The sequence below is a fragment of the Triturus cristatus genome, chromosome 9 (assembly GCF_964204655.1).
Source record: "Triturus cristatus chromosome 9, aTriCri1.1, whole genome shotgun sequence".
In the NCBI taxonomy this organism is placed as follows: Eukaryota; Metazoa; Chordata; class Amphibia; order Caudata; family Salamandridae; genus Triturus; species Triturus cristatus.
In genome coordinates this window covers 30,369,181-30,387,772 of record NC_140592.1, presented here as the reverse complement: position 1 = coordinate 30,387,772, position 18,592 = coordinate 30,369,181, and the positions used below count along the sequence as shown (strand labels likewise).

At 47.9% G+C, this 18,592-nt stretch overlaps 1 protein-coding gene across 1 annotated transcript in view; it reads right to left on the bottom strand.

Moving 5' to 3' along the window:
- The window catches only part of LOC146797309 (NUAK family SNF1-like kinase 1), a 115,126-nt gene that overhangs the window by 10,139 nt on the left and 86,395 nt on the right, over positions 1–18,592 (bottom strand). Inside the window, exon 5 of the mRNA XM_085624297.1 lies at positions 3,013–3,132. Coding sequence (XP_085480423.1) covers positions 3,013–3,132 — 120 coding nt within the window. The remainder of the gene's footprint in view (positions 1–3,012; positions 3,133–18,592) is intronic.

The window sequence follows — 18,592 nt, the reverse complement described above, 5'->3', positions numbered from 1 at the left end:
TACGGGTATACAGAAAATAAAGCTACATACACCTTCTAAGGGCAGGCGGCCGCGCTATCAGCTATACTGAATACATTTTCTGCTTATTCCCTTAGTTTTTCTTTTCAGTGTGCAGCTATCCAGACCTTTGTGATCCTACCAGATGTTTATGGGACACGGTTACTATCAGCATGGCCTGAGTTTTAAGGAAAGGCCCTTACTAGAACCTCAAAGTGCTCTGCATTGATTTTAATGAAGGGAGATTTACAAACGTCAAAATAAGGAGGTTTGGTTGAGTGGTTAGGAGTCAGTTTACTGCCCTGAGCTCATGTGCCAGGGTCTTCTCCAACTTTATGTGCAATGACGACAGGTGAATACTTCCTGCTCGGATACACTGCCCGGGAGATTCGCAGCCTGATTATGAGTTCTGTAGTCCCGGTGGCGGTCCCTGGACCGCCAGACTGGTGGTCCACCCGCTGTATTACAACTACGGCAGTGGGACCATCACAGAACCACTGCTGCTGCCAGGATCCTTGATCCCGTGGCAGCGGTGCAGCAGTCAGAGGGTATAATATGCTGGCGGTGCAGCTGCTGCACTGCCAAGCATATGAGTTTCCTCACTGCCCTCCTTTTCATGGTGGTGAGCCAGCCATGAAAAGGGTGGCGGTCAGGAAACTAAGGTGAGCCTACAGGGCCCACTAGTGCCTCTGTGCATGGGGTGCATAAAGGGGGGCACATGGCGTGCCCCCCGTCTATATGCACCCCCATGTTCCTGCATGGAATGAAATCCACAACATTGTGCATTTCGGTCCATGCAGGAATGTGCTTTGAGGTTCCCATTGTGGTGCCTTTCTAAGGCTCACCGCCAAGCACCGCCAAGCACCGCCCAGTAGACCAGGAGAAAACTCCTAATCTTGCGGGTGGTCGGCGAACAGCTTTTGCAATGTGGCAGGGGGGTCCTGGCACGGCGGCTCGCTGTCACACCGCCAAAGTCTCAATCAGGACCTCAGTCTCTCGCTTCCCAAGGAGGCTCGCTGATGGAGAGATTTCTCCCGCGCTTCTGCAAGGCGACCGAATGCTAGAGTCCCTCCTGTAAAGCTACATCTTTGGCTAACTGACTGCCACCCTTCAGTTGGGAACCGGCGGTTTTCCCATACGCATTTTTTGAAGCCTCTTCCAGCTGCCTACTCCAAAACCCACTTTTTGGTGCCCCACTGAACGCATACAGGCCCGTGCTGTTCCCCGCTTCGGAGATTCTTCTTCCAGTGAATTGGGTACAACCCAAGCTTGATAGGAGCACAAACCGCCCCTGGCCGGTGTGTCTTCTGTAGGGACTCTAAGTGCCCAACGACCTCGCCAAAGACCATCTTCAAAGCACGTGACTTTTATTCATATTTTTTTATGTTCTATTCATCTTAACCATAGTGGATATACCCTAGAGTGCTTTCCCATTTACATGTTAAAAATACAATCATTTTCCATATACATTTCAGAAAAGAAAGATATTTCATACATTTCACTTGAAAACCCTTTACAATGTACGCATCAGCAGTATTTACCATTACAACTTTTTCCACCCCGTATGACAATCAACTCTCTCATTCACCCTCATGTACACCACTCATTCCAAACCCAGCCCTATCTTTACCCGTTGTTATCTGGAGTGAGTGTTGTGTGGCTGGGTGCACATCTGGGCAGCACAGCTGGGAGGTTAAAGCGCTGCATGCTTTAGCAGTTTTCGCAGTGAAAGTGCAACCTGCCAAAACTTCCTAAAACCTTAGAAGAAACAAGTGCTTGTCAAGTGAACTCATTGTTCATGTTGGTCAGCAAAACTAGAATAAAAGGGATTGTGACTGTGGCATAATGATAAGGCCTTATACACGCGGCGTTTTTGAATGGGGAGTGATTGGAGACGGGTGGATATCTTTGAGTGTCTGTTTAACCCAAGACTTAGATGTGGAGCAGCATTCTGGATGGGCTGCAGGCCAGCAGAAAACAACTTTCCTCTTGGGAGATACAGTACCACAAATGCATGCACCAATCAATACACCGCCCAATCAGACCTCATCAGCAGTATGTTCTATTTATATATATCTCTCAACCCTTAGTACCACTGCAGTATAGGAAAGACACAAGGTCACAAAGAGAACATGTCCAGTTAAGACTCTTCCATAGTTTTAATAATAAACATGCACTAACAAATACAAATCAATTCATACAGTAAAACACCTTAAAACACTTCGCAGTGTTAAAAACACTTCCTGCTTATCAAGTATTTCAATGACATCAAATAAATCTATATTGTGATAGGTAGTTTACACTGGAAGCCATTTTTTCAGGGTACCCAGTTGTAAGGGACTCTGCTGAGGACGAAGGTCCTAGATGGAGGTAAGTGTCAGAAATGCCCTCACTTGAGCCACACCCAAACAGCAGACTCACAGGGTCCCATGTAATTCTCACAGTCCTGGGGTCATTGAGACCTGTGAGTTTGTGGTGAAACGTGCGGCTGTGTTGCACTTGCTCTCGTGTGGGGCTGAGCACAATTTGCCCTTTTGGCAGTTTTTGCACAAGCAGTTGCCGAGCATCATTGCGGATGTCAAACAGTGTGTGAGGGGAAGTAAGGGATCAGAACGAGGGAATAAATCCAACTCCGCACCATCTGTCAAGGACATTTATTGCAGTCTGGCGGTGGCACCCTAAGGGAGGTTCCTATGGTAGCCTTAGCACCAGCCCTGCCCTTGGCACCAGAATAAGTGCAAAAGCACACCTGATAGCTCGTGCAGATACATTATATGTACCCTACGGTCATAAATGACGCTGTCAATCAAATAAGCCATTGTAAAATCTGTGCATACACGTGATTCCGGCAATCACTGCGCTGTAGGATTCAGGGATGTGCCTGGCCTGCACAGGTGAGAGTTTCTTCTCAAAAGGTTCAGAATGTAGGCGGCCTGTATCCTTTGTGGTTGTGACTGCTGAGTGTGTGTCCTCTGCATGTTTGCAACACCCAGCCACTCACATTGCACCACTCACCTCTGGTCCTTGGTAAGGCAGACCGTTCACGATCTCCGGAGAAGCGTAGAGCGGGCTTCCGCAGAACGTCTCGAGGAGTTGGTCGCGCTTGTAGATGGTGGACAACCCAAAGTCTGCGAGCTGGAAGCGAAGCATGAGAAGCACAGCTTGTAACACACTCCCTTACAAACCTCTCACAAGTCACAGAAGTGGTCCTTCAAATACTTCCTGCTTACAAATGATTGGCCGGCTCACGAGCAACAAGAGCTTGTTCATTTATAGTTATTTGTTGAGTACGAACCTTGCTCCAAGAGGCCGGGATGGTCTAAATCCAGTTGAGAAGCCAAGACCCCCTACACTATGGTAAGGAGAATGGTTGCAAGCAGTTGGGTCTAAGGGGGTAGGACCGGAGGACAGGGTGAACCTTACGACAACTGGGAGGGTGTAGGGAAATGTGACTGAGTCTTGAACTCATGCCTCAAGGTGAAGAAAGGAAGCTTCAGGAAAGGGTGAGTGAGTGTCAAAGTCATGGGGCAAAGTCAGGCAGGTGTAGTGTCCACGGGGCATATATATCAAAAAACTGTTTTACGAGTCCTTAATAGCAAATTTTAGCGAATCGCTATTAAGGACTCGCAAAATGCAATGTATGTAGGTTTTGCAATATTAATTACGATTCCTACATATTGCTTAATTCCGAATCGCAAATTGCGATTCACAATTAAGGAATACCTTCCCATTCTTTCCTATGGGCCTAGAGGCCCATAGGAATGAATGGGAAGACAGTCGCAATTTGCGAGTACCCATTAGGTACTCGCAAATTGCGAATGCAATTTCAAGGGTGCAAGGGTGTCAAAAGGACATCCATCCCCAAAGGCTTTTTCCCGTTCGCAAACGGCCCGAATCTGAGAATCTACCCGTTTGCAAACAGGAAAAAGGTTGATACATATGGCCCCCAAGTCTTTCAAACAATGGTTTCTGCTACTTTTAAGCGAAGAGAGTCTGGCTAGAGATCTTACATGGTGAGTTCCTCTGCTAGGTAGGGTGAGTTCTCAGCTAACTATGCCAGGGCTTGCCCTTGTAGCTGGTGCACGTAGACTCGACGCTGATGCAAGTCTGGAAAGTGAGCTGATGGAGGGAGCTAGGGGAAGGAGTAAGGGCCATATGTATCAAGCAAAATTGCAATCGCAAACACCGAAATTCGCCGGATTTCGGCGTTTGCGATCGCAATTATGCTAAGTGGTATGTATGAAGGCAAATCTGCGTGCAAAATAATGAATCGCAAAATTTGCGATTCCTTATTTTGCAATTGCATTTAAGGAATCGCAAATTTTGCGTTTCCATAAATGCAATGTAAGAAACACCCAAAAAGTGCAATTTGGCCTTAAGGAATCGCAAATTACCACCAACTACAGGTTGGTGGTAATTTGCGATTTCTTTCAAAAATTCTTATTTTTGCATTTTTCGAAGTGGCATGTGGCGCACACACAAGGCCTTAGGGCATGTATGTGCGCCACATGTGCAACCATGCTCATTTCAGGGGTGCAACAGGGTGTCCTTTTGACACCCTGGCACACTTGAAATTGCATTCTCAATTTGCGATTCTCTAATTGAGAATCGCAAATTGAGAATGTCTTCCCATTCATTCCTATGGGCCTCTAAGCCCATAGGAATGAATGGGGAGGTATTCCTTAATTACGAATTGCAATTTACAATTCGCAATTAAGGAATATGTAGGATTCGCAAAATGTATTGCAAATCCTACATACATAGCGTTTTGCGATTCTCAAATAGTGATTCCCAGAAATTAGCTATTTGAGAATCGCAAAACCTAACATTGATAAATATGGCCTTAAGTGCCTACATTTCCTGCTGTTGTCGCGACATGAAAGGTGAATTGTAAGGAGTTAGAAAAGACTGGAAGAATATTGAGCAAGCCCTCCCCTAGGTGCGCCAACACCCCTCCTGGCATGCACACACAACACAAAAGAGCAAATACGCAATTTATTTTCAATCAATCAATCAATCAAACATTTATATAGCGCACTACTCACCCAGAGGGTCTCAAGGCGCTACGGGAGGGGGGGCCGCTACTGCTCGAACAGCCAGGTCTTGAGTTGCTTCCTGAAGGCGAGGTGGTCCTGGGTCAGGCGGAGGTGGGTCGGGAGGGAGTTCCACGTCCTGGCGGCGAGGAAGGAGAAGGACCGTCCCCCTGTGGTTGCTCTTCAGATGCGGGGGACGGTGGCGAGGGCGTGGCCGGTCGATCGAAGCTGGCGTTTGGGAGCGTAGAAGTTGAGGCGGCTGTTGAGGTATCCTGGGCCTTGGTTGTGTAGGGCTTTGTGTGCGTGGGTGAGGAGGCGGAAGGTGATTCTCTTGGTGACCGGGAGCCAGTGCAGGTCTCTCAGGTGTCCGGAGATGTGGCTGCGACGGGGGATGTCCAGGATGAGTCGTGCTGAGGCGTTCTGGATCCGCTGAAGTCTTTTCTGGAGTTTGGCGGTGGTTCCGGCGTAGAGGGAGTTGCCGTAGTCCAGACGGCTGGTGACGAGGGCCTGGGTGACCGTCTTCCTGGTCTCGGTGGGCATCCACCGGAAGATCTTTCGTAGCATGCGCAGGATGTTGAAGCACGACGAGGAGACGGCGTTGACTTGTCTGGTCATGGAGAGGGTGGAGTCCAGAATGAAGCCCAGGTTGCGTGCGTGGTCTGTTGGTTTGGGTGCGCTGCCTAGGGCGGGGGGCCACCAGGAGTCGTCCCAGGCGGAGGGTGAGGAACCCAGGATGAGGACTTCCGTCTTGTCCGAGTTCAGTTTCAGGCGGCTGTTCTTCATCCATTCGGCTACCTCTTTCATCCCTTCGTGGAGGTTGGCTCTGGCGGTGGCGGGGTCGTTGGTGAGGGAGAGAATCAGCTGGGTGTCGTCGGCGTAGGAGATGATGTTGAGGTTGTGCTGGCGTGCGAGGTCTGCGAGGGGGCTCATGTACACGTTGAAGAGGGTTGGACTGAGCGAGGAGCCTTGAGGAACGCCGCAGATGACTTCGGTGGCTTCAGATCTGAACGGGGGGAGGCGGACTCTCTGTGTCCTTCCAGCGAGGAAGGAGGTGATCCACTCCAGTGCCTTCTCCTGGATTCCGACGTTGCTGAGTCGCTGCACTAGTGTACGGTGGCAGACAGTGTCGAAGGCCGCGGAGAGGTCTAGGAGGATGAGGGCCGCTGTTTCTCCGTTGTCAAGCAGAGCTCGGATGTCATCGGTGGCTGCGATTAGACCTCTCATAAATTCACAGGGCCAAACAAGGCTAAGTTAAGTATGAATGAAGTAAAAACACGTGTGATGTATGCAGGCGATGCATAGAGCAGTGTGAAGCGAGTAAAGTCTAAAAAGATGTGCATTTCAAGGGTGAACCCATAAGAAGAGAAGACCACCGGCGGGGGAGGGGAGGTGAGCAGGCTGTGTACACTTTGTGAACACCTTAAAAAGAAGACTTGAGGGGCATTCACAAAAGATGTTACATGTATTTGTAACGGTTTTGGGCTCGGCTAGCTCACACCTAAATAGACTCGGTGCACGTATGGTGAAATATGGGGTAAAGTGCACCGATCAATTTGAATCTCAGACTATAGATGTAGAAAGAAGAGTCCAGTATATGGGAAATATGGGAAAAGCATGTAGTGGAGAAAAGCACAAGACGTTTTGAGTTCCTCGCCCCGCTCTCCTGTAAATCTGGTCATGAGCAGCGTAAGCCCTGGTTGGGCTACAGAGGTAGACATACGTCACTCTGTTCATGACTGCCGACATGTTCCTGTGGGTACTTATACAGGGCATACACTGCTGACAATTAGATGGGGGGGGTCAAATGAAAATATGTGTAAATAAATAAAATGTTGGCTTTAAGCAAACACTAATTGAGGGTGACAATCAGAAAGTTTTCCAAAAGAAAGTGAGAAATGTCCTCTTCTGTTCAAAGCAGATTTCTTTCTTTTAGGGAATTTGCAACACATTTCAGGAACAACCACGAGAAAATGGGACTTTCAGTTTCCAATTGTATCCCCAACATGTACATGTATTTATTGCAATAGTGTTACTGCGTGAGCAAAAACATTTTTCCTGTAGAGAAACCCTTTACTTAAACCAATCATTAATAAGTGAACAGAAAACTTCCACCCACTTGTAAGGATAAAATACAACCATTCTTGAATCTTCGAAACAGGAATCGGATTTTGCTCTCACAACTACTATTTATGTGTGTCTTGAATGTAGGTGTGCAAAAATAGGTAAGGACAAAGCCAGATGTGAGTTATGACTTTTTGTGAATTGGGACAGAGATCATGAACAAAGCAAAAGTTGGCAGTGCCTGGTCTGCATATTATAGACTACTAGATTTAAAAAAGAAAAAAATGAAGGTCATATTTATGAGCCCCTTCGCGTCGCTCTTGCACCATGCAACGTGGTGCAAGAGTGACACAAATGGAAAATGAGATTTGTGAGTCCACGCCAATCCACCTTGCATGGCCCTGTGTGGCTTCATAAATCTCGAATAATGTAATGCAGCGCAAATTGCTGCGTTGCATTACTCTGCGCCATAGAGGCGTTTCCATGGGTGTTGCATGGGTGTTCCCACACAACGTCCTTAGATTTTAGAGCATTCCCAGATGTACGTGAACAAGTAAACCTTGGCGCCAAAAATATATGCCTCCATAGGGAAGGAGTAACAAGGAGAAATATCTTTATTCTGCATTCTGCAGCACACATAGAAAGAGGGAAAATCATCTCAGGATTGTTTTTGTGCAGGAAGGTGCCCGTTCCTGCACAAAAACAATCCTGCATGCAATGGCGGCACCCTTGCACCTTGGTGCAAGGGTGCTTGTGTTGGTGTATGGCAGCCCATTCTGCGCCAGCACAGGGGAGAAGGACAGGAATGCCTCTTATTATACGGGGCATTCCAGCCCTTTTCGGAGATGCAGCGCAGATAGGTGACTCGCTGCGCTGCGCCACTTTTTTCATAAATATAATCCTGGATGAGTAAACCAACACCCAGAGCTTTACAGCTTTGCGTGTCTGCGGATTTATCATTTTTGGAATTCATAACATTTTTCTAGGCTAAGCTCAGAAAACCTGCAGCAGTTCTAGAGTCCCAGGTGATGTGACATACGTTTGTGAATTCCATAATTGCATGAGAAGGAATGCATGTGCATATCTTCTCTGGAAAACAATCTTAGCTAGAGCAAGTGCACTTATTTTTCTTTATTTTTCACCTTGGAGTCAGTATTTTTCCCCTAGTAAGACTCTTTGCCCTTCATCCTAACAATGTTGGGTGGTTCCTTCCACTTCTTTGGAAGAATTCCAACCTATTTCTGTGCGGTTATGGTTCCGAGAGGTGTTTGTAAATACTCACGCGTGTGTAAGTCTGTGGGTGCGCACAAACCTCCGGGCCATTCATGCTCTGGACTTCCACCCTGCATCCTCTCGAAGATATTTACTCACATATAAATATTTATGCCAGAAAGTCCTTTCACATGGACAAAGCAGCCTTTTGTGAATTACAAAAGGGAGTTTGCACTCGTCAAAAAAAAGCTACTTGTGTATGTAAGTCAGACATTTAAATGGAAATAGTTTTGGGTCTCGAGCCCTAGAAGGTTTTTAAGATAAAAAGAAAGTATATACTTTTGTTTCCAAAAATCAGCTCTAAAAACAAAATAGAACAAACACCGAAAGTGACACAAATTACAGTGGCAGAGTCCACGTCTGCGCTGCCTGCGAGCAACACCGGTTCATGGTGTGTGACCGGAGTCACACAAGCTGATGTATGTTTGTGTGGACATGGTGATGAGGAGTGTGACGTGTTGATGTCCTACTGAGGTGGAATAATGCCCCAGAATGGGAGTGTTGTTGCTGTTGCGTGGGTTCTGCCTGGATTTGCAGTTCTAGCCCCGTCTGGCCGCACATACGAGAATGAATCTGATGGGCCGAATCTAATGAGCCCTGTCTGATCCTGGTCTGACCTCCAGAGGCTGAGGGAGGGAGCAGCATTATCAACAGGGGCTCAGGGCAGCTGGACAAGACTCACAAGGCCCGAGTCTCAGCTTTGGACTCCATGCACTACTGCTGGGGCAGACTGCTTTTTGAAGGAACTTGTAAAGGTAGGTGTGCGTAACTCCCGAAATTTGAAGTAGCATAATTACACAAAAATACAGAAAAATTGTGTGAAATGATGCTTAACTACACAAAATGCATCTTGCACTCAAAAAAGTGCCTGAATGGTCCATTCGGGTAAAAATTCAACCTGAAAATGTAATTTCAAGTTGATTTTCAGTCGCTTATATTCAAAATACTGTCCGTCACATTCAGATTTGTAGTTTCGCTCTCAAAAATGACCCGAGTGGTCCACTTGAGTGAAAAATCTAAATCTACCTGTAATGTTTGTTGACCACCCACTTTAGAGGAATTGCCACTCGCGTTCAAAACAATGCCGCTCACCCTCAAAAACTACCCGAACTGTCCATATTGCTTTATAATTTCTCCCCGCATAGAAGTCTCATTACTACGAGACATGGCATACTCTCAGTAATTTCGCCTAAAATTTGTTACGCAAAATTACCAAAATTATTCCAATTATGCTGGCAATTTCGCCGAGGCCTACGGTTAAGTAGGTTTATTAGCATAGGTAAAGGCAATTCCGCTAGCAGTAGAAAGTCACCTCTCTCTCTTATTATAGTGAACAGCAAAGCAAAATCACCTTTAACAAGTACACACAGAATATGCACTTAACTCATTGAAAATGTCCCTATTTAAATGTCCCTGACAAGGTTATTTACCCTTTGCTTAAAATGTTGTCACCTTCAGGGCCATAGCTTTGTCAATACTATTAGGGGAGGTGTGAGAGTGAAGATTCCCAACAAGGGACGTAGAATATCTGCCTAAAAAAGACAATCGGTGGTCTGGGGCATAGTTTGGGTTGAGGTGAGTTAGGGGCATTAGTTTGGCATTTGGAAAAGTAGGTAACATTCTTGTTAACACTAACAAATACATAGAACTATAAGCTGTTGAAACAACGCCGCACACCAGAACATGCTACGAAGACCAGTTGTATATTCAACGAATGCCAGACAATTAAATGAGCCAAGCAAATGAAACAGTGGCACTTTTACAAAGTGGCACAACGCAGCCCTACATTCGCATGGTATACACATGACACATTGTTATGTCCCACGCCTGAGCTATGTTGTGTGCTTGGGTGATTGAAGTTAGGGTTTTTTAACTGTTTTCTGGATTTAAAAATGGTCATTGCGAGGTCAAGGGTCAAAAAACTGCAGGGCATTCATGTGGTCCAGCTGTATACTTAGCCGAATCTATGAAACGCAGCCACTATAATGGCGCCTTATGGCTGATGCCCAGACCCTGCTACCATCATTGCCTGTAGACAAGCTAGGTGAGACGCTAGGCGTCCGATCCCACCTAACGTTCACTGTAGAAGTATCTGCTGGTTGGAGAGTGGCCTCTTCTCTTGCTGAGACTCAATGGCAGTCTACGTCCAAGGTGCCAGTCTGATGACACGCACGCCAGACTGAAATAGTCTGGACGGTGGATGATCTTGTCCACTCCATTCCAGTTCCTAAGCACAGCAGCGGGGGCAGCGAGGACCACCAGAGCAAATGCGCCACCAGACTAGTCTCGCAACAGAAGACCAGGCTGTGGGAGGGCAGCAGGAGTCGTCCTTTACACAGCCCAAGCCCGACAGCGGGCTAGGCCTAGGCGAGTTGGGGCAGGGAGATAGAGGGGGTACATTTGTTGGTTATGGAGGCACACCGGCAGGGCGGTGTGTAGGAGGAGGGCCACTCACTTGGGGATGCCTTACAGCAGGGTGAGTAGACCGGAACGCGGAGATGGCACTCGCGGCGCAGACCCGCCAGATGGCAGGGCACAAAAGGGACAAACAAGGTAGCGAGTTGGGGCCTAACTCCAGAGAGAGGCTATCCCCCACACGCAATCGACGTGAAAACCAACAGAACAATTTATGACCCCAAAACCGGGAAGAAATGATTTATGACTACAAAAGGAGCGAAGTAAGGAACTGTCATAGGATGATTTATGAACCTGTAAGAGGAGCAAAATGATTTATGGCGGTAATTTATGACAGTTCGTGACAATGATTTATGCCCAGGGTCATGGAGTTATGATCAGGGCACCATATTGTAAGAGCTATTTTATACGACATGCAACTAAAACTGCGGCCAACATCGACCACAGTAGAACATGTGTTGGCAACTTCATTGTATGTACATAGGTAATGGTTTGCATGCCAGTTAGAGTGGGCACAGTGCGGGGTTATCATTTAAGATCAAAAAAGTGTGTTTGAACAGTCTGTCAAAGAGTTTCTGGACCAGGGCAGCTTGTCTTCAGCCCGTGAACCATCCCAGAGCCGCTACAATCTTGACTAACATGTACCAAACGTGTTGCCGATCGTTAGAGAGCCACCTCCTCGGAGTCTCACAGGTGTTACTGTCACCTTTGGGCAGCCTTTGCAGGTGACGAGCCCTTCAGTTGGAAGGCTGAGTGCTTGAAAGCAACCACAGAAGTTCAGTCTGAGAATCCGCTCCCTTCTGGGTGACAGGTGGTGCATGAGGTCAGTGGTGCGTCCGTTCGCAGCGCTGAGATCTGATAACAGCTGCGCTCTGCTCTGAGTCCTGTGACGACGTCGTACTTTGCACAGAGGTGAAGTCACCGAGCACTTTACAGATCCGAGCTGTCAATCACTGGGGACAAGTTACCCGACTGACAATCAATGGGGGGGCTCCACCCCACCCCCGAAGATCTGTCCCTGATCGTCAAGGCCTTTTAGAGTGTGTTTTATTATAAATAAGGTGGGGGCGTTGGTAAATAGGGGAGGCCTCTGGTCATTTTTGCCTGCTGGATTGATAACAATGTTTTCCCACTTGTCAGGAGGTGGAGGTGCACAATTACATCTGCACAATCTGCGCAAACTAGAAATGTTGTTGCACAATGGCTTCCGTGCATTCTACAGAATCGAGCTCATGCAGCCCGGCAGCAAAAACCAAAGTCAGAAATAGATCCAGAAGCCAGTTGCCACTGGAGAGTTGGAATTCACACCAGGGGACGTTCAAAGCTCTGCTGTTCTGAGTAGATTTGGACGGAAAGCGCACACCTTATAAAAGGAAGGTCGTGTCACGGTCATCAGTGGAACATTGTGTGTGCGCGCACAACGTGTAATGGGCGCCGATGCTCATAAACACAGAGGGCGGAACTGCGTCACCCCACGTGGCTCAGACCGATGCTTGGCGACAGGCACGCCAGGAATGCCAGCGCATCCGGTTATTCACGGGGGCTGCATCTGGGGCTCAGATACGGGGGGCTCGGCTGGGAATGCAGACGCCCAGGACACCGGACAAGGACATTCCAGGCATGTCTCCGGCGCACTCAACCTGAGGGGCTCGCCTTACAAGGGCACGGGAGCGGAGGGGCAGCGCCCAATCAGCAGCCCGGAGTATTTTTAGAAGTTCTGTGAAATGCGGGCTATTTTTGTCCTGCTGCGCTTCAGCTGGTGGGCGCCTGAGAAGCCCACCCCGGGGCCTGTTTCTTCTCTGTGGAGCTGTTTCCACAAGTTATCAACACAGCAAGTGCATGCCCGCGCTATCGGCTGGCACTGCCCGCTGCCAAGGCCTGTGCACTCCTGCCCCTCCGGGGGGGGGGGGGGGGGGGGCACGACGGAGTGTGCATGTGGTGAGTACCAGCGTGCCACGGACCTAGTGCAAGGAAGGAAATGGGACCACCCCAGCTGCTGTTCGAATTATGAAATACAGCAATAAACAGGGTTCGTTGGGCACGGGCGTGGCTTCAGGGTGAGTTTGGGGTATTACACCCCCCTAATAAGTTGTAGGATACAGGTGCTTCCAGACTGCTATGGTGAGGTGTCTGTTGGATTTCACCTGGGACTTTTACACACACAGACAAAAGTACACACACAGACAAAAGTACTCACACACAGAGACAAAAGTACACACACAGACAAAAGTACTCACACACAGAGACAAAAGTACACACACAGTGTCCTCTGTTTTGAAGATCTTAAAACATGTTGGTAATTTTACAAGATGATGAGTTTTAAGTACCCTGACAATCCACTCTCTTCTCCCGTTCCACAGCCCCTTCGTCCCCCCATGCCCCCGCTTCTCGTATAATTAATTTTTAACATGATACGCCAGCGTGATAGTTGTAAAATGTGAAGCGCAATCTCCTCCAATGTTACCCAGCAAGGTCCACCCCTGTCAGTAGCCCCATCTGGGCTCCGGTGCCACTGCACCTGCTGCACCAAAGAAAGACACCCCCTTGCATGCCAGGAAGCATGTGCTGTACAGTGTGGGATCTGCTAAAGCACAATACATCTGCTGATTGCTGTGTCCCCGGCTCCTTGAATCAAAAAATTACAAACATTCTTCAAAAGCCGCAAACTGCCTCGTTTAAAATACATTTCTTCAAGTACTTTTCAGTGTAGCCAGTGCTTAATTTGAGCTGGTGGTTGCCGGTGGGGGCCACCAACACTTACTTTCTTACAGAGAGCAACGGAGGAAAATACAAACATATCAAAAAGATGGAGGAAGAGAAAGACGGAAAAACCTTCACAAACGGAGAAAGCAGGAACCTTAGAGTGAGATAAATGATTGGGGGGGGGGGGGGGGCTGGTCATGATTTATAGAGGCATGAGGTGCATTCAAATCTACGCAGCCTAGGTGTTAGGTGCGCCTATGTGTATTTTTTTTTATTGAGTTTTATATACCGCAAACTCAACCCGAAGGTATCAGAGCGCTTTACCTGAGCACCAGTTACTTTACGGACGGAGACATTCATGCTGTTAAGCATGGGGAGATTGAGGGATTTGCTCAGAATCACAGTATGTTGAGCGTGGCTCCGAGACTCAAACCGGGTTGCGCAGCTCCAAAGACGACCGTTCCAGCCATTAGGCCACATCTCTAATGGCCCTGGCCGCGGGCCTCTGAGCAGAACTTCACCCCTCGCACTCTTTCTTTTACAAACTAAGCACTGGTGTACCCCCTCAAACCAACGGCAATTTGGGGCAATCAAGGCTGTGCTAACCGAACACAGACTTCCTCGGCTGCTCGCTCGACTCTCTGCAGGTGCATACATGCAGCCAGACAATGATGGACAGTAGAACACTTGCCTAGGGTCACACAGTTAGGTCAAGCGTAGTAGCCAGGATTTGATCCTGTGTTTCCCGCCCACACAGCCTGCAGTTTCGGCAATATCTCCTCTCCTCTACAGTTTTACACAAAAGAACAAAGGGGCTCATTTATGAGCCCCTGCGTCACTTTTGCGCCACCGGTGCATCACTTTTTGTGACGCACCAGTGGCGTAAAACATGCGCCATGATGCGCCATATTTACAAAGTGACGCATCTACCTAGATGCGTCACTTTGTAAACCCCTGCGCTACATTATACCTGCGTCAGGTATAATGTATGCAGGGTGGGCGTTCCCGCGTATGTAAGCATCGTAGAAGTGACGCAGTGAAATCTACAAGATTTCACTGCGCCACTTCTAGGGTGCAAATGCGTCGATATCTTGCGCCTGCCTCACAGCAGGCGTAAGACTGACGCAGGCACTTTCACATGGGGCTTGCCCCATGTGAAAGGACACATGGCTGGAGTTGCGTCACTTTTGTGACACACTCCAGCAATGCGTCAGTTTTGCGCCTACAGATATGTCAGAAATACTGACGTATCTGTGACTCCTTGCGACATGATGCGTCATACTGTAAACATGACGCATCATTGGAGTCGCAGGGAGGGCGCAGTGAAAAGTGACGCATCACTGTTTTCACGCAGTGATGCGTCACTTTTCATAAATGAGGCCCGAAGTGTTGTTGTTAGATTTCTGTCAAGAGCGAAACCAGGGCACCGTTTGATAAAGACGGCCTCTAAGATGCAAGCATGGCCAGTTATTTCCATTTCACATCTGGTAAGAAATCATTTCTGGATGCATGTTCTGCAAACAAACAGCAATTCAGGGCCTCATTATGATGTTGGGCGGAAAGCCATCCGACAGCTGCAGGTGAAATATCATTGTTACAAAATTCCAACAATGGAGAAAGGCGTTTAAATTTGAAAAATATCACAAGCAGTTAAAGGTGGGGAGACAAGGTCAGTAGAGGGTATCTCAGCCTGACAGAAGGTTCTTGTAAGTGCAGTCTGTGATCATTCCTGCACTCACAGCCTCACCGGGCCTCATACAGGTGTGGGTATTGACCTGCCAGATTCTACTCTTGTTAATGGCACATGAACTACTTAAGCACGGCCGGAGACTGAGCCTCAAGCAGAAGACTCGTCCCATGGCCAATTTTGGGTGTGCAGGAGGCAGCCTTCATTTTCTGGAGACTCCCAAAAGTTGTGGGCCACTTGGCCGACATGATGGAGGGGTTTTGCTATCATCGGACCTCAGGTGGGGCAAGGTACGCCCACATCTCTCCCTGCATCGAGGCAGGTTCTGAATTCTGCAGCCCTCTCTCATAGACCTCTCAGGAGAGGCTGTACTTGCAGCAAAGCTGCCCAGGTGCCCTGATCCCCCTCTGTGTCCATACGTCATGTCCATGTCAGGCACCTATGAGGCACAATTGCACTCTAGGGTAGACTTCCCGCATCCATAGGCACCATTTATCACCTCCAATCAATCATCTCAGGAGGCCTGACCCTTTCTAGGACCATCAACAGCCTACTCAGGTTTTCCAGTTTGGCATGACTGCACCTCATGATACAGAAGCGTACTATATATTCATTTTTAGATAAAGAAATACATATTAAGATTACAAATACATCAAAATGAGTTAAACTGAAATACTGTAGCCCAGGTATTAGACATTAGTAGCTGGGTGGACTTTTTCCCTCTGGTAAAAGGATGGACAAGGACTCCTCAAACCTGCCATGGATGCAGCAGAGGGCATGTTTCTCTAAATGAGTGCCCGGAGAGCTTTTCCAGGAAACAATTTCTATAACTTGGGAATTTATTGTTGTGACTAAGCCTGGGCAAAGCACTACGCTACGCTCGCGTAGTTTGCGAAGTTTGCGCTACTTCGCACTACGCGAATTTCACGTAGCACAGTGCAAACACGCGTAGCGTAGTGCAGCGGTCATTTTTTTCTTGCTCGCGGTCCTCAACGTCAAGTTGGCGACCGCGAGCAAACAAAATGACATCCCGGCGAGAGTTTTTCCTCGTTCGCTATCAGCAACATCAAGTTGCCGATCGCGAGCGTGGAAAATAAACCTTCCGGCGAGATTCTCAATGTGGGGAGGTCAGGTTTCTCATTGCGAGTGGTCGCGAATGCTCACGACCGCTCGCGATGAGAAACTACTAGTCCGCCTTGAGAAAGCTGCCGCTCGAGTAAAAATCTACTCCAGCGGCAGAAAACTACAGCTCGCACTGTGCAAGATGCCGTTTTCAATGATTGCACAGTGCCGGATGCTTGTTCGCGAAGTGCTACGCGTAGCTCGCGTAGTGCGAAGTGCACTTTGCGTAGCTACGCGTAGCGCTACTTCGCGAACTACGCCCAGGGTTAGTTGTGACCCACTCTAAGATCTAGGGAAAACTTTGCAAATTCACTTTTTGTGACGCACCGGCAGGACATTTTGCTGCCTCATATTTACAAGGACACATGAAGCTACCCTGCCTGGCCTTTTGTGTCCTTGTAAATACGTCCCCTTTTCAAGCAGCACTTTGCGTGGAAGGGGTGTGCCATGGGTGTTGCTGTTGGTGTTCCCACACAACAACCATGGATTCTGCCGCATTCCCAGATTTACAACCATTCGTAAACCTGGGAATGCGTCAAAATCCTACGCCTCAAACGAGGAGAAATACTTTTATTTCACCTCTTTTTTTGCTCTTTTTATGCGTGCCGCATTCTGCAGAATGCATAGAAAGAGGAAAACACCTCTCGTTATTGTTTTTGTGCAGGAAGGTGTCCCTTCCTGCCCAAAAACAATCATCCCCGCAATGCAGGCCCCCTTGCACCATGGTGCAAGGGGGCCTGCGTTGGCGCATGGCAGCCAATTGTGTGTCAGCGCAAGGAAGAGCACAAGGATCCGTCATATTGTTGTAAATATGACGCATCCCTGTGCTCTGAAAGTAACGCAGCACGGCGCAGATAAATGGCTTGCAGCACCGTGCTGCGTTACTTTGTCGCAAATAAGTCCCTCAGTTTTTTGCTTTGCCACTTCCACATGAATTCTTGACTTTTTCAATAATTTATGAAACACATGTCCTTATTCAACACTAACAAAATGGTTCTGCATACAATACACTTCACAGAACACAGTTGTGGCTCTCGAACTGATCTAAGACATAAACCTGACTTGCTCTTCTTCTGAAATGACTCAAAATGCATCTGTCCAGAACCGACATTTGTGCCTAACCCTGTTCCCCCACCCTTCAAGCTGCTCTCATGTGCGGATTGTCCCGGTTTTACGAGCCCTGGCAGCTAAGTCCTTAGGGCCATATGCATGAACACATTTTCCCATTGACACAGAATGGGCAAAACCCTTTGATGCATATGGCCCTTAGTATATTAGAATATTAAATAATTCAATAAATTAGGTGTTTTATCTGTTGAAGGGTTTTAGTAGGCTCTAGGGTGACACTGGATTCTCTGTTTCCAATTAAGTGTTATGTGCAGTGCAAAATGTTCCTGTGGGTGTAGCCCTTCTACCCACTCAAATTCCAATAATGCAGGATTTGTGGAATAGAGATGAACATCGTATCTGGAGGATATGCGTGACAAAGTGTCAGATGTACAATCCTTGAGTTTGTCTCATGCACACCGATGAAGGAGTGACATCTATGGTGGACATTCAGCTCCTGCTCATGAAGGCGTCACTCCACCTCCCTGCCACATCTCACTCAAACATTCATCAATGTAGGAGCCTTCCAGTCCTAAAAAGGCAGAACCCCATTCAACTTTCTGCACACGTCGACTGAAGAACTCAGGAGGATATGTACAATGAAGTGGCGGAGCGTGGCTTTAGCCTCCTGGGCTTAACGCCACGCTCCGCCACTTCGGAAACGCAAGGCTGCACCCTATTTACAGGAATGTGGTGCAGCCTTGCGTTTCTCCCTGCGATGGCAACGCAGGCACCCTTGCACCAGAGTGCAAGGGTGTCTGTGTGCAGGGAAGGATTGGTTATGTGTAGAAAGGTGTCCCTTCCTGCACATAAACAATCCTGAAATGCCATTTTGTAACTTTCATGTGTGCTGCTTCATGCAACACACATGAAAGTTACAAAATGGATTTTTTTTAACAGGTTTGTTTATGTACAGGAAAGGACACCGTCCTGTACATAAATAAACCATGGCATGTTGATTATTCCATGTGTGCTGCATGAGGCAGCACACATGGAAAAAGCAAAAACGAGGAGAAATAATGCATTTCTCCTCGTTTCGCCCCCTTAAGTCTAGTTTTTACCTGGTCTTAATTTTGGCGCTGCCTCCTATGCGCGCCACCCTTGTACATAAGGGGCAGCGTCAAAAACAATGGGTGGTGCGGTGGAACGCCCACGGCAACACCCACTGCACGCCCCTTTCATGCTAACCATAGCG